The sequence below is a fragment of the Molothrus ater genome, chromosome 10, assembly GCF_012460135.2.
Source record: "Molothrus ater isolate BHLD 08-10-18 breed brown headed cowbird chromosome 10, BPBGC_Mater_1.1, whole genome shotgun sequence".
NCBI classification, from domain to species: Eukaryota; Metazoa; Chordata; class Aves; order Passeriformes; family Icteridae; genus Molothrus; species Molothrus ater.
In genome coordinates this window covers 16,560,819-16,575,748 of record NC_050487.2, presented here as the reverse complement: position 1 = coordinate 16,575,748, position 14,930 = coordinate 16,560,819, and the positions used below count along the sequence as shown (strand labels likewise).

The following is a 14,930-nucleotide window of genomic DNA, read 5'->3' as shown; positions in this document are numbered from 1 at the left end:
CTCATGAATCGGGCAGCAAGCTAAGAGCCAGAATTAGGCACTGCAGAGAAAAGTTGTCCAGCACTTGGCTGGTCCAATGGTTCAAAAAATTTGGGGCCCCTACAGTCAAAAATAATGTACAGCAACAGCAAAGGGTGGAGAAGCATCTTTGTGTGATAAAAAGTAGACATGCAGAAAGGCATCTGCACATTTTCAGCACTTTAACCTTGGGCTTGCTCTGTGGTGGGATTTTTCATTTGCTCAAACTCAAAAACAAAACTCAAACACAAAATTCACTCAAAACTACAGACTCTGCTTGAACATGGCTGGCCTGCATGGCAGTTTACACACAGCCACTGTGGATAGTATTTGACCCCCTTGGCCATGACATTTATGGCTAAACAAAGCCACCCCTGTTACAAAGCCACAGGCAACTGTCACAATTAGCATTCAACTGGAACACATAAAATTCTGCATGACTGTAATCTCTTGTATTTCTTCTTTTAAAAGAAAGACCTAACTACAGGTCACCATCTGTTTCAACTAGAGTCAGTATTTGTTTCTGCCATGCACCTGTCCCCTAAAACTGGAAGTTAAAAATACCTCTTAAGATGGGCTTTCCCACTGCCCCCACTGCCCAGCATCAATATTCTGATGCATAAACAGACATCATCCCACAAAGCAAACTGTAACTTGACTACTCTACAGCATAGGATATATTGTGACTATTCTTTCTGAAAAATCTCTCACAAACATGGTTAAACCCTATTCCAGTACCACATGTGTCAGTCTTACTTTTTCCTTGATGTCACAGTTGAGTGATTTGTACGACAGAACAAAATCTCTCATGGCAGGACATCACACAAAGTAGTAATGCATTCTAGGCATTAAAATAACCAAATACTAAATAAATTATTAAGCAATGACTACAAGAAAAAAATTTAAATCATTTCAGTGGAAGGAAGACCAAAGTGCAGAGCTGAGGTTGGCTGATCTATCCTAACAGGAGACTTGAAGCAACCACAGAGCACCAAACACATCTGCTGTGCAGAACCACTCAGGCCTGAACACAGAGCAATTCTAGTGCACAACATGTAAATATTCACAACATGCAGCAAATGCAACATGTTTGGGTGTTTATCTGGCTGCAGAGATGATGTAGAGATGCTCCCTGTGGATGCAGCCAACACTTGCCTAGGATTTCGAGATATTCTGCCATTTTCATGGGGTATGACAAAGGACTAATACTTTGAGGAAAGGTGGTTGACTTGAAGTCCTCTGGAGGGAGATTTGGGTTGAAAAAAATCACAACATCTGCACCAGGCATGGAGGCTCCCTCCAAGGGTGACAGGGGGACACCTAAATAGGACCAGCAGTGCCACCCAGGGAGCAGGGAAACCCTTCAAACTAGCCAAAGGGAAGCACCTGTGGGAAGCAGAAACACACAACTCCCACCTCCACAGCAGTGAGTGCATTCACGGGCTTTCAGGACAGTTCACAATCAGTCATTCACATTTATTCTCATCATGGACACCAGGAAAAGAAGCTGAAAGGATGCAGGGGCTGGTTGAGCTCTGCTGGAAGGACAGCACTGGAGCTTCATCTGAAATCCAAACCACTTCACTTCATCTCCATCACACAATGACATCACACAATGACACATTTTGGTCTTTAAACCTAAGTACCTATTAATCTTTTCTTATTTGGGGTGAAAAAATGCATGCAGGCAGCTTCCCAGAATAATAGATCTGGCTTACAGTAAGAGAGGAGGCGAGATGTTTTAAATCAGCTTATTTGGACATAATTTATACAAAATCACTCTAGAGTTTAGCTTTTGAAATGTACTGCATTTAATTAAATTTACATCTATTAGTCAGTTGATCAACTAGATGGTCAACTAAATCAACTAAAATGCTCAACTAAACATGAAGTAAGCAAGGCCAGAAAGTCTTTAATTTCATATTAAAATTTGCATATTGCTTTACATAAGAAAGAATCAAGACCCTCAATTTTATTTCCCAAAAATAAAACATTCTAACTGCCCTCTCACACCTGACAATCTCTTTGATTACTGCTAGCAGAGCAGGAAAGTATTGCTGAATCTTCATCAGCACATCCATGACAACTCCCATCCAGAACCCAGCAAAAACCAGTTTTACTTGAGAGATCCAAGTGAATTTCAAGATAAGGAGATCTTGGTATAGTTTCTCCCATTTCTACCAAAGGGCATCTACACTTTCACCAGACATTTTCACCTCCAAACTTCCACCTTTCCATCTATATTATTTATGTAGATACCTACAATAGTTAGGTAGCTCCCTGGGGAGGGCAGGACTGTGAAAGCATCACAGCAGTGCTGGTAACACCTCTGCAGTGTCTGACCCTCCCAGACACTATCTCAGCATGTAATGGTTCCTTTTATATTAAAAAAAAAAGGAATTTATGTTGAAAGCATTGGACAGAACAATATTGTTACAAACTTTTCCAATACAAAATACTTGCATCTGCTATTTACTTTTATCAGGCCATGACTGGACACCAACACGTACACTAACTCTGCTATTGCTAAAAGGATTTTCCGTTGCTTCCCAGCATTAGATCATGGTCTAGATATGGCAAGGAATCTTTGGAAAACCCTGTTTTCCAGTTAGCATAAGCATGAGAAGAAACAGAAGCATACCCCCAGAACTGGTAACATGCAATAGTACAATTTGTTATCAGTTAATGAGACACTCTTAACACAAAGTTCCTAAATATTTGTCCATATTTCTACAATGTTCCATTTCATTGCTGACTCATTTCAATGACTTAAACCAATTTCCTTCAAAACTTCCTAGTAATTCTTCAAGACAACCCAGCTGTGCACTTAGTAAGACTTGATAAGGACACACCCATGATCTTGAAGACATGGCAGCTACCAAAAGAAGGATTACCCAACCCTGCCCTAGCCCAAAAGCAGAAATTAACCAACCAAAGACAACAAGAACTACCCTGATACCAGCCTGTGGTTAGTCCCACACTCCCATTTAAGTCAGATTAGGTTAAACACAGCAAGAAAGTTAAATAAAGCATGTTCCTGCCCATCCTTACTAGAGAATTAATGAATTAAGTGTCCAACCAAAAGACAGCCCAAGGCATCATCTCACAGATCTGTCGATTCAAGTTGGCCCTTGACTCCTGGCAGAGCTGACAAAGCAAATTTTAGAAACCATCAAATTTGGTCTTTTAGCAAATGAATACTCTCCAAGAGCTGCCAGGAAGTTCTATCTGCAACTTTATGAGGCACTATGGATGCTGATGTGTAACAGGGTATATTAATAGTCTCAATACCAAAGTTCAGCCAACATAAACTCTGCCTTGTTTTGGAAAGACATCTGGGACATTAAAAAATCCACAACCTACGTGGCCTCTGAACAACTCATCTCAGGTACTTTTGTGAATCTGTCTCTGCACAGCTTTGTTGAGCTGGGGGGACACAGCTCCTGGCTGGGAACTCTGGACAGGCACAGGCTTACTGTTGGCACTGCTGCACCAGGCAACTGCCCCTTTCATTCTCCAAAGGCAAATAAACTCTGCCAGCAGAAGGTGCTTTGCCAGTACAAACTGCATTAACATCAGGGTGGTTTTGCTAGGATCCCTGTGTCTGGCCCTTTCATATACTTAAGCAGGCAATTTCAAAGCTATTTGATATTTTCTGCAGCTCAAAGAAGCCTCTAGAATAATTCCCTCTCAAAATTTAAAAGCCAAAATGTGTTTGTTAGATTGTTTTGAATTTCTAATGCACCAGTGACATCCAGTAGATGCCATATTATAGAAGTGATGAAGTCAAAAATCTCCAAGCACTTAAATGACTACTACAATATCCGGGATCAAATTACCACACACAAGCAAAAACAACAGGCAAGACCAACAAACACCATTGAAGTGATCTCAAATGTGAGTTATGTCAACAAAAACACTGGTCACAGGCAGGCCAGAAGTAACAAGCTATTTATGTTTTGCAAAATATTTTGCGGATTTAAGAGATTAAATGGTAACAGCCAAATCCTTTTTTGTTCTATTTAGTTTTAAAAGGAAAAACACAAAGACAGCTGTTGGTGTAGTTGCTCAGGGAAGGAGTTCTGTACCAGCAATTAAAAAGACACTGCTTGGCATCAATCTCTGTGCTAGAGCCCCAATAATACACATACAGGACCAAACCCCATCCACCACACTCACTGAAAATACAGCTCTGCTTCAACCTATGTTAGGAACAGTCGAGCTTCCACATTTCTCTAAACATGAAGTAAAAGAGTTCAGATTTCTTAGACAGCCTTGGAACAGAACCACCTCCATGTATTTTACAGTATCTTGAAGCCAAGAGCTTAAATAAAGTAGATGGCTCAAGATTAAAGACAAAGCAGTAAGACAAATGAGGATGTCATGGGAAAGAATTCATTAGGGATGTAGGAGTGGAAAGGCAAGAGTTGGTGATAGCAGTTCAGTGATGTCTCATTGCAACAGAGACCTGCAGGAGATAAACATGGTAGGCAATATTTCAGATGCTCAATCTGGAGTCCAAGAGAAAATCTGAGAGTGCATTCTCCTTATCAAAAGCAACTAAAGAAGATCCTTCTTCTCTCATGAAATGTAAATTCAAAGAATCTTAAACTGGAGGTTCTGCAGCACATTCCTCTGCTTGGTCCAAGCCAGACCATGATCAGCTGCAGCTTGATCATGATTAAAGCTAAGAGTTCCTACAATGTTGCTCTTAGTCCTCCTCAAAAGTAGCCAAGGAAGTGAACAATTTGAAATTCTCTTAGTAATTGAAAAGGAGGGAAAACTTCCAGGAATGGAAATATCTTGGTGGAACTGGAAAAGAATGGTAATATAACAGCACTGTAGGGATTTAGGCAGATGGCAGATTGCATAATTAAGTTTAAAGTTAATTAAACAGTCATTCAAAGAAGAGAGACAATGCAAACCTACATTTACATGCACGGGCTCAGCCAAAATGCAAATTCTATGCAAATGTCCTGAACTGAGTGGATGCTGTCTTGAAATCCAGCTGTCAGAAGTAGCTCCCAGGCCCCCCAGCCTCACTAATTGACCCATTATGATAGGCCACCAGGGTCCAGCCATGGCATAAAACTAAATGTAACTTTCCACCATGAAGACAAATCAAAATAAAATGAGAAGACATCCTGTTAAGTGAAGGCCTGTCCACACAGTTCTAAAATGAGTTCAGCAGTAATTCAAAGGACTGGAAAAGCCCAACTGGTTACCAGCAACTCTCCACAACATAACACAGCTCTGCCTGAGCCAGCCAGCAGGATGTCTATGGGCATGGCTGTGTTTGTGCACCAGCACACTGTGAGCCATGGCTGCAGCCATCCAGGAGCCAACCCAAAGAACTCTCTCACCCTGCCTCTTGGGAGGAGGTGATTCTACAAACAGCTCTGGCAGAAAACCTGCCAGAATCTGCACAGAAGAGTTGAACATCCAACAAAAAAAAAAGAACAAACGGAATTCTTACCACATGGGGAACAAGTTGGCCACAGACAGGCAGCCTATCCCCCAGCCAGTGACTCAGGTGGGGAAACACCGGCTGTCATGGTTTGTCAGGGAGTTCCTAGGCCCATGAGCTGCCTTTGGAAGTGACTGTGCCACTGCAGCCGATCATTAAAGATTCAGATATCCAACATTCTTAAAATGAAATACTGAAGAAGAAACACTCTGACTTAGGAATGTAGGTAGCAAAAAAGTGGCACGTCCATGAATATTAAGGAAAGTCAGGAGTAGAGACAGATGCTCATTTCCAGACTCATGAAAATGAGTAGGAAGGTAGGAAGGACACACATATGGTGGAAGGCACATGCTGCCACTGCTCTTTTGCTTTAAGCTGCACATACTTATTAAAAACTCTTGTGCTGCATGTCCCCAGATTTCAATATGGAACTAGGGAAAATATTCTTGCTGACTTTGGCTTGCAGAAAGGGCCTAGGCTTTGAAAAACTGAAATGAAGAAAAATGCACAATGGATTCTTTCTGCTGCTGAAAACAATGCTGTGGAAACTGCTCCTGATGGCCAAGATCATGTGCTCACGACACCATGCTTCCACTTCCAAAACACTTCCAAGCATCCTCATGCTTGCAGGCTTTTGACTTCAGTAACTCTGACAGTAATTGCAGTTTTATTCAATTCCTCAGCAGGGTTTGTGTTGTAGGAGTACTACAGGAGTGCAGGAGCCAAGGATACCATTCCAGGCTCTGAACGAAGGGCTGGTGACGAAACCCATTTAGTAGCAATAGACTAAAAGTTTATCAAAATAGTTCCTGTGCTCCAGCTGCGTGCAGCAGCACAGTGGTGTTGTCAGGGAGGGGGTACATCTCTTCTGGTTTTCAGGACTCTCTGTGAACCTGCTCCACCCTGCTCCTGACCTCCTCACTACCTACTCCGCCTGATGACTGCACTCCTCCAGGCTTCCACTCCTGCCTTGGGATGTGGGTCAGGGCTGCTTCCACCCCCCCCTCATCCTTCCATCTTCCCTAAACATATTCCACAATGTCTTTTGCTCTTTGTTTTATCCAGCAACTGTGCTGTGAAAAGGCTTCTTCAAGACTTCAAGGAAAACACTTAAAAACATAATATTGTGGAAGTTCTGGCTTTGATTTTTCTGGGCTTCAGTAGTTTGAGAAAAGCAAGTTGCTCAAAGATCAGAAGCAGCTAAGAGGCTTTGAAAAGCAAAATACCTGACAGGAGGTGCTAACATACTAGAAGACATTAACAGCTGAAGAAATCAAAGAACTGCCTTCAGATTCCTACATATCCTGAGGTAACCCAAGGTGCTGCTGAATGTGTTCTTCTGCTGATGAACCATTCCCCATACTATCCCTTCAGTGCAGTAAGAACATAAATCACAGTCCCTAGCAGTGTGGGGGAAAATGCCTAAAAACATACAAACTGAACAAAACCACATTTTGGCCGCTGGCTTTTATTTGCAGAGAGCCTGGAATATTCTCCAAGGCAGGACATGCCCCATACATACATCTGTGGGCTGCAGCTGCTAGTGTTGACATTTTCCTTCAGCACCCTGGAATTTTTATTCTTTTTTTTTGTCACAGAAGACATTATTTTATGCAATAGATCACAACATTTTGTTTTCCACCCTGCCCCAGCCAAGTCTCAATTCTCTGTAGCTTGGCTTTCCCCACAAGAGGGAGTTCGGGACATGCAGCTCACAGCATTTCATGGTGCCAGTGAGCAAGGGATTGGGCTGGGAGGGCAAAAGATGGGCAACAGCATTTGGGACAGGAGAGGTAGGAGCAGAGTTGGAGAGGAAGGCAGCAGAGAAAGTTCACAGCAGCCACAGGCTAGAGCGGAACCCCAAGAGCCTGGGGGTTCAGCTGCAAAGAACCTGGCCAGCCTACCTGGATATCCAGGGTGAAGGAGACACTTGGACATTACCTGAATAACAGGCCAGACCTGACTGGGGTGCATGGCCTGACTGACCTCATGGATAGCAGAGGACAGAGGGCTTTTACAAATTAATTCCTGTTTGAATGACAGCATTTTTCAGGGGTGGAAATTGTTATCAGGGCTTCTAAACATGCTGGTGACAGTCCACATACCACAAGCCTTGGTAAAACTGTTCCAATGGTCATTCACCCTCACTGCTAAATTGTGCTGTATTTCAAGCCTGGATTTGTTTAGCCTCAAATGCATTATATCATAATCTGCTCAACTGAGTAGCCTATTATTGAACATCTGTTCCCCATGTAGGCAATTTACTGAAAACTCCCCTCCCCCAAGCATCTCTGTGATAACTAAAGCAGGGCTCCTCCAATCACTCACTCACGATCCCAGCGTTTTCATCTTCCCTATGGCTGTCCTCTGAGTATTCATCAATTCATCACCATCCGCCTCAAACTGAGGGCATCACCACAGGATACAACACTCCAGAAGCTGCTGCTGCCGTGCCAAAGTCACGCAGAGTCCATACTCCATCTTCCAATTCCCATGCTCATACATTACCCTTTTGGCCACATTTCACAGGAGGAGGATGTTCAGCTGATTAATCCATCAAGAGCTCAGAACTTTTTTCCAAGCTGTTGCTTCCCACACCAGGTTCCTCACACTGCTATCATGGCTCTGTGCTGGCAATCCAATAAATGGATTTTGTTTTGCCTGCTCCCAGTCCACCAAGTGATCCAGATGGCTGCCAGTAACTACCCCCATTATTCAAAACTCTGCAAGTCATTGAAAAAACCCCTTTTCAATCCTACTTATATATTTTCTTCCTGATGACTGACATACATATTAAACAGCACAGGGTCAGGACATGACACTGCAAGAACCAGACACACCTGTTGGTAACAATTCTAAATTTACTGTTGCATTTAATTAGTTAGACTAAACAGGTTTTAAACCATTGCACATGCGCGGTGATTTAATTAAGTTCACACACTAACATCCATATTCACACCTTTGGCATCAAAACCCTAATCTCATAAGAAACTGACACTGAAGAGCTCAACAAGACCTTTGTTAAATAAAATTATGACAAGTCACACAAAAGAAAAGATTTAAAATTAATAAAAAATCAATTCAATTCTTCTATGAGCCTATTATTTCCCTAGGACCAACACCACACTGACAGGCATAGTTACCTGCACTACACAATGGGGGTTAGTGAGTAGAAAAAATAATTTAAACAAAATAGCAGGTTAACAGCAAGAAGTATTTCCACTGAGGAACATTTTCACCTAAGCACTAGTAGGTGAAGGAAGCTCCTTCATTCACAGAGAGCTCTCACAGAGGTGAGAGCTTTGCTGCCAAATGCAAGGACTCCTGCTGCAGCATGGTGTGCTCAGGGCTCTGGTAAAGGGCATGGAAGACAGTTATTAGATCACATATAAAAAACACTGTCCCTGCAAGGGCAAGATCTCATCTCCCCAAGAGAGGATACATCAGATATTAACTCACATACTATAGCTGATGTTTGCCAAAAACATTAGTTGCACAAGATTCAGGAATGCAACATTTTTTTCTATGAAAAGCAAGAGAAATTTATGTTTGCGATGACGTTGCTAAACCATTAGAGAAAGGAGCATTCTACTTTTCATGTATTTTTCATATTTTTCATTTCTCAGATGGGGCCATACAGTAAATCCAGTTTTCCCTTCTCTCCCATATCTTGTTACTATGATTAACGTCACCTAAGGAACGTTACATTGAACCTGGCAAGATTAGCTACATTTTAAAGATTTCCACAGCAACCGACATTCTCCATTTATTGAGCTGATTCCATGGCCTTTAGTAGATTGCTGGCTCATGTTTACTGGTGCCAGATAGGGAGATAACAGCATTCTTGAGAACTGAAATTCACCACACAAGAACTGGACCACTAAAAAGTATCATTATCCTGAATTAGCATTACAAGAAAGGAAAAAGCAGAAGCTGTGGTTCTTCCTCCAAAGTTCCTCCAGAGAAACAAAGGCAAACACACAATTATACTGCAGCATACCATGGGAAGACAAAATACCTGAGTTTTTGCCATCTTATTAAGGCTGATATTCTTGAGCAGCTGTGCCCATCAAACACACGGGAAAGCCAGTCCAGGATATTTCCTTTACCTATCCTGAACCTTTTAAATGTCAGGATTGCAGCCACAAGCACAACACCACCATCCAACAGCAACAATTGTTTTTAAAGCTCTGATGCTAAACACCAGCCTGCTTGCCAGCACCACTCCTCCATGGAAGCTGCCCAAGTTGGTTAAGTACCACAGGCTGGGCAAATAAATGCCAAGTGTCAGATAGATGATAAATCAGAAAGGGCTGTGGAAATCTTCCACTGTTTCATGTTGTTACCCAGGAATTGTCTGCTTCTGCTAAGGGGGCATGTTGACCCTAACAGATGGGCAAGATACCTCCATCACATCATAAACCTATGAAGTTTTTAGTCAGAGGAGCTTCAGGAGGATACCTAGGGAAGCTGACAGTGTTCTCCTCAAGGAAGATGTCTGCAGATACAGACTGACACCATATATCCAGCCCAGCAAAATCTGAACCTATTTCAGAGCAATCAGCCTTGACCAGCATCCTGCTCCACCCAAGTTTCAACATCAACAAAGGCACCTCATTCCCAGGTACTCCAGCTCCCAAGATCCTCTGAAATCTAGCATGGCTGGGAGATGGTATTCCACATTTGGAGGACAGTCCTTTCCTGAAGATGTCTGATTTCTAGGATTTCCAGCAGACCTGGGAATGTGCCATCAAACAGCAATTCTCCCTCAAAAAACAGACTAGCAAGTGCATGTCCTCAAAATGCAACTGAAATCTTGCTGTTCCAAATAAAACACAGCACTTGTTCTAAACTACTTATTGACAAAGCAAAGCATCACAAATATTGAAGTTCCACATAGCAGCCATGCAAATCTCAACTCCCAGCATGTGACAGACAGATGCTGCAGAAGGAGTCAGCACTTCTGTCCTCAAGACAAAGGAGGTTTTAAGCCCTTTTACGACAACAATTTCAGTCAGCCTAAAAGAAGATTTTGATTACTAACTATGGATTGAAATGGAAAAACCTTAAGAGCCTTTGATCAAAGTCAGAAAACAACCCAAGGGACTTGATCATTTTCTGTTAAGAAAGTTTAAACCAAATTTTAGCACCCAAAGAATCTAGAGCATTGGAGATTTAAGGGAAAATACCAAGAGGAAAATTGTATTAGATTAAAAACGCTAAGCATCACAATTTAAAGTGATATTTAGGATTATTTTCTGGTTTACTGGGTTTTGTTTGGGAAGAAACCTGAGAGCAGAAGGTTTTACAGTGATTCTCCTTGCAGAGGTTAAAACTGCACAGAAGGGAGCAACTGTGGGATTCCTCTACCTGCAGCTTTGCTTTCCCAAATCCAAGAGTGCTGATGCCACAGAGGGAATCCAACCTGCAGTCTCCTGACTATGTCATGTTTCACACAAGAAACAACAAAGTTCTCTTCACACTCAGCTCTCTCAACTGCAAAGCCTCCAAGAGTTAGGAAAAGCAGTTTCTATATGGAACTCCAGACAGGAACACATCAGCAGAACTGAGCGCCAGGGCTCAGAGATACCTGCTTGGGGATCCATAAACCACTCTGCTTTCCTCTAAGGCCACAGCAATCACTCTGCCAGTGAAAGGACATTCACAGGGACCAGTCCCTTGCTGCCTATAGCCTGCCCCAGGGCACTCAAAGGGTTTTCACTGATCTCTATATCTGCCTTCACTTATTAGCTCTGTCAGTTTTAGGGTCATTGCAAACCCACCATGGCTAAGCCTGAGCTGAAGAGCTGTTAAGAAGAGGACAATGAAATGAAATGGTATAAAGAAAGATGCTTGCCTTTGAGATTAGCTCAAAGAGCCTTTTGGAAAGCCTACAAGAGTCTGAAGAGAGCTAATTTGTGAGGAAATGTCACTCCTGAAAAGATGATGCCTCGCTCTCATGGCAGAAGCAATTCTTGCCATCACAGCTTCACAAGCCTTGATTTAAACTGATCAAACCAGACACCTGCCTATGCAAAATAATATGACTTATATCAGCATCAAGAGAGAAATACAAGCTTTGAAGTGAGCAAATATTAATCGGATACTGTGATGTGTGAGTTCTTATACCTAAGCACTTGCCTACTGCAAAATCTTCATTTCACTTAAACAAGAGTCCTAAAATACACTCAGACTGAACAGCAGAAAAGACATTTCTCTGATACAAGTGACATATTTATTTTTTCCTATTTCTTTCCTCCCCAAGAAACTGTTTTCACATCCCTGCAAGCTTTTTGGAGCGTAACCAGCTGCAGCTACACAGGAGGGTGGCTGGGGAGGCATGTAGGGGGAAGAAGAGGAAAGGTGTCACTGCTGAGCAAATAACTTTCCAATAATCTTTCCCATAGTGTGAGTTTTCCACCTGGGAAGTCAAACACAAGGGTCAACATTTTCTGCTTTAGGTGTTTACACTAAACAAACAACCAGTTTTTAAAGGGGTTGTGCAACCCCACTTCCAACCAGAGCAGGAGGTCACTGGGGGTGTTTGCTTTTGAAAGCCAGGCTATTTTTACTTTATCCATGTAGGCACCTGTAATTTTCCTGGATATAAACTGTATGCCTTTGAGACTCTTCATCTGTCATCTGCTCTTCCTACGCTTTAAAAGCTGAAGGAAGTGAAGTCTATTATGACAGGCTAGCACAACAAATAGTGTTACAATGAACCATGTAAAAAAATCCCTCCCAAAAATCAAGCTCATCAACAAATTTTACCATAATCTGCATTAAATCTCTATCTGTGATCAGTCTTGCAAGCACTCATGGAAGTTTACCAACTTTAGCACATTATGTATTGCCACGATCTCAAAAATAACCCAGAAAAACCACATTACCTCCCCCTCTTGAGTCTTAGGGCTTAGTTTTTAAGACTGATTTAGCCAAACAGTTATTTAATTTTCAATTTAAGAGTTGTGATAGGCCTCAGGCTGATCTTACCCAGCTGGGAAATCCATCTCTCTTGTACTTGTTACAGAGAATTTAACATGGTGACATTTATGAGTTCCTTCAGTAGTAGTGCATAAGATCAGGCTATCAAAGTATTTCAGCATAAATAACATTCAGAGAAAGTTTTAAACCATTACACTGAGAAATGAAACTTAAAGTGACTGGTTTTGGTTCCTTGTTCATGCTGTGTTCTGAGGTTCTTTTAATAAAAATTTTACTTATGTCCCTAAGTAGGCTTTTTGCCTTGAACATCACATTTAAGAGGCACATTCACTTCAGTACTGCAAAATGTGGTCTCTTTGTTACTAACAGCAAAATTTCCTGGAGTCAACACTTTCTATCAGGAATTGGCTATTATACAGACATCTTAGCCCCTGAGTATTGGATTTACCTGGACCAAAAGCAAACCAGCACTCCAGATTCAAAGAACCAATGCAAAGAAAAGCATGACTGTGCCCTGAGTCAGCTCAGATCCAGTGGTCTTATTAATTTGGACTCTACACCACAGAAATTGGGCTCTTCTAGACCTGAGCTGATCCTGGAAGCAGCACAGCCACAGTCACAGAGTTTAGGCCAGGGAATTAGGTCCTGCCAGCACTGAGTTGGCTCCACATGAAGGCATTTGCACATGCCACATGGCTTACTTGTAAACCAGGACAAAGCCACCCACAGGTAACCAAGGGCTGACTAACTTGGACAGAGCAGGATTGGCTCCTGTTAACTCATTCATGACTAACACACTGCATTCAATTCCACAGTAATTGTAGCAAATGGACCAAACAATTCATCAGAGTGAACTCACCTTGGGCTCGACCTGGAGACAAGTGACTGTTTTTTCTGGCATTCACTGCCAGCACATCCTCACCAAACTGTTCAGTCAACAAGTGTCCAGCTGCTGTATCAGTGTTGGCAGGATATCTGCCTCGTTTCTTGTGTTTCTTCCTCCACATGTCCTCCTCCTCCCTCTCATCAGAACCAGAAGATTTCTGCAGAGCCCCTCGGTGTCTCAGGCTGTTTGATGCTCTCCCACCAAGGCTGTCACTCACATTTAACAGGCCAGATGCAGCTCCACGCTGATACACATAATAGTCTTCCTCCACCTCCAAGTCTCCCCCTGGACTAACAATGGCATTTTTTTTAAGAGAACATCTGTTCAGAGCACTTTGGGGTTTATCATTCTCAAACCCAGGCAGGGGCTGTTCCAGGTGAGATGTTCTGACTGGTGAATAGCTGTGCATGTTTATCCCATTCCTGACTGGATTATCCTTCACCAGGCCTCTCCTCAGAGGCAGGTCTAGATCCAAGCTGGGGTCATTGGAGAAGCCTTCCTCCAGCTGCATCTTCTGTGCAATGTGGTTCAGGTAGGACTGGAAGCGGCCGCTGTGGTGCTTTTGCACCAGCCTGGCGTAGGCGCTCTTCTGGGAGGCAGCTGCCTTGCTCAGTCCCTCCTTGGCACCCTGGGCAGGAGCTGCACTTCTCACATGCCCCAGCTGATCCATAGTGCAGTGAAAGGCCCAAACTTCTGAGAGTTAAAAACAGATACAGAGGAAAAGAAGTTTATTTTCCTGAAACAAAGTGTCGAATAATTGATTACACCAAATGATACAAAAGCATAACATTTTTGCTGAAAAGGAATTCTGGGTTTGTAAATCACTTCAGTGTGGGAAAGGGGTTTCACAATGTACTCAACATCTGCCCTGCATCAAATCCCTGTCCATAACCTATGAGTGACCACAGCCCATAAGCTGTACCTGCTCACACACCACATAAAACAGGGATTTTGTCCCACCCCAAATACACAGGATTCCTTTAATCTGCTCTTCCTTTTCCTTTGAAAAAGCCGCCACCGACAGACTGACCAGAAGCATCAGTTTAGTGGTTATCAGAAGCAAAATCTTGTCATGTCCAGCCTGGGGTCCTCAAAAATAACTGCATCCTTACTGAAGCTCTTCACTGTTGCTGTCAAAAGCAAACACTGCCTGTCACCTCCCTCCCACAGTGACTGACACTTCTCCATTGTACAGGACAATTCCTTCAAACACCAGGACTACCCATTTCAGCTTGTCTTTTTAGCCATGAACTCCCTCCAGTAAAACAGAAGTAAAACAATAATTATCTTGCAAGAGCTCCTAATTCTTACTGACTGAGACACACTGCCTGCAGCTCCATCCAGCACCAGTTTCTGTAGATGGTGTCACATCTCCACCTTTGCTGCACGAGTGTGAAACTTAAGCAGATCAAGCATCTTTCAATCCTTTTTCAGGTGATTTAGCTTTTAAGCTTTTGGAGCAAAACAATCTACTAAATTATGCTCAGCTACTTTGAGGTAAATTACAGGTATAGACAGGACATAGCAATGATTTTTGCTGTATGTTAAATCAAAGAAGAATATAAGAATTTCTTGATAATGGAGACCAGTGCAACTGCTGGCTTCGGCAAGTTT

At 42.5% G+C, this 14,930-nt stretch overlaps 1 protein-coding gene across 2 annotated transcripts in view; it reads right to left on the bottom strand.

The window, feature by feature from the left end:
• The window catches only part of DIS3L2 (DIS3 like 3'-5' exoribonuclease 2), a 180,299-nt gene that overhangs the window by 163,879 nt on the left and 1,490 nt on the right, over window positions 1–14,930 (bottom strand). Inside the window, exon 2 of one of the 2 annotated variants that reach the window (XM_036389136.2) lies at window positions 13,290–14,009. In XM_036389136.2, coding sequence (XP_036245029.1) covers window positions 13,290–13,986 — 697 coding nt within the window. In that variant the 5' untranslated portion in view covers window positions 13,987–14,009. The remainder of the gene's footprint in view (window positions 1–13,289; window positions 14,010–14,930) is intronic. The other variant, XM_036389137.2, reaches the window with a different exon arrangement.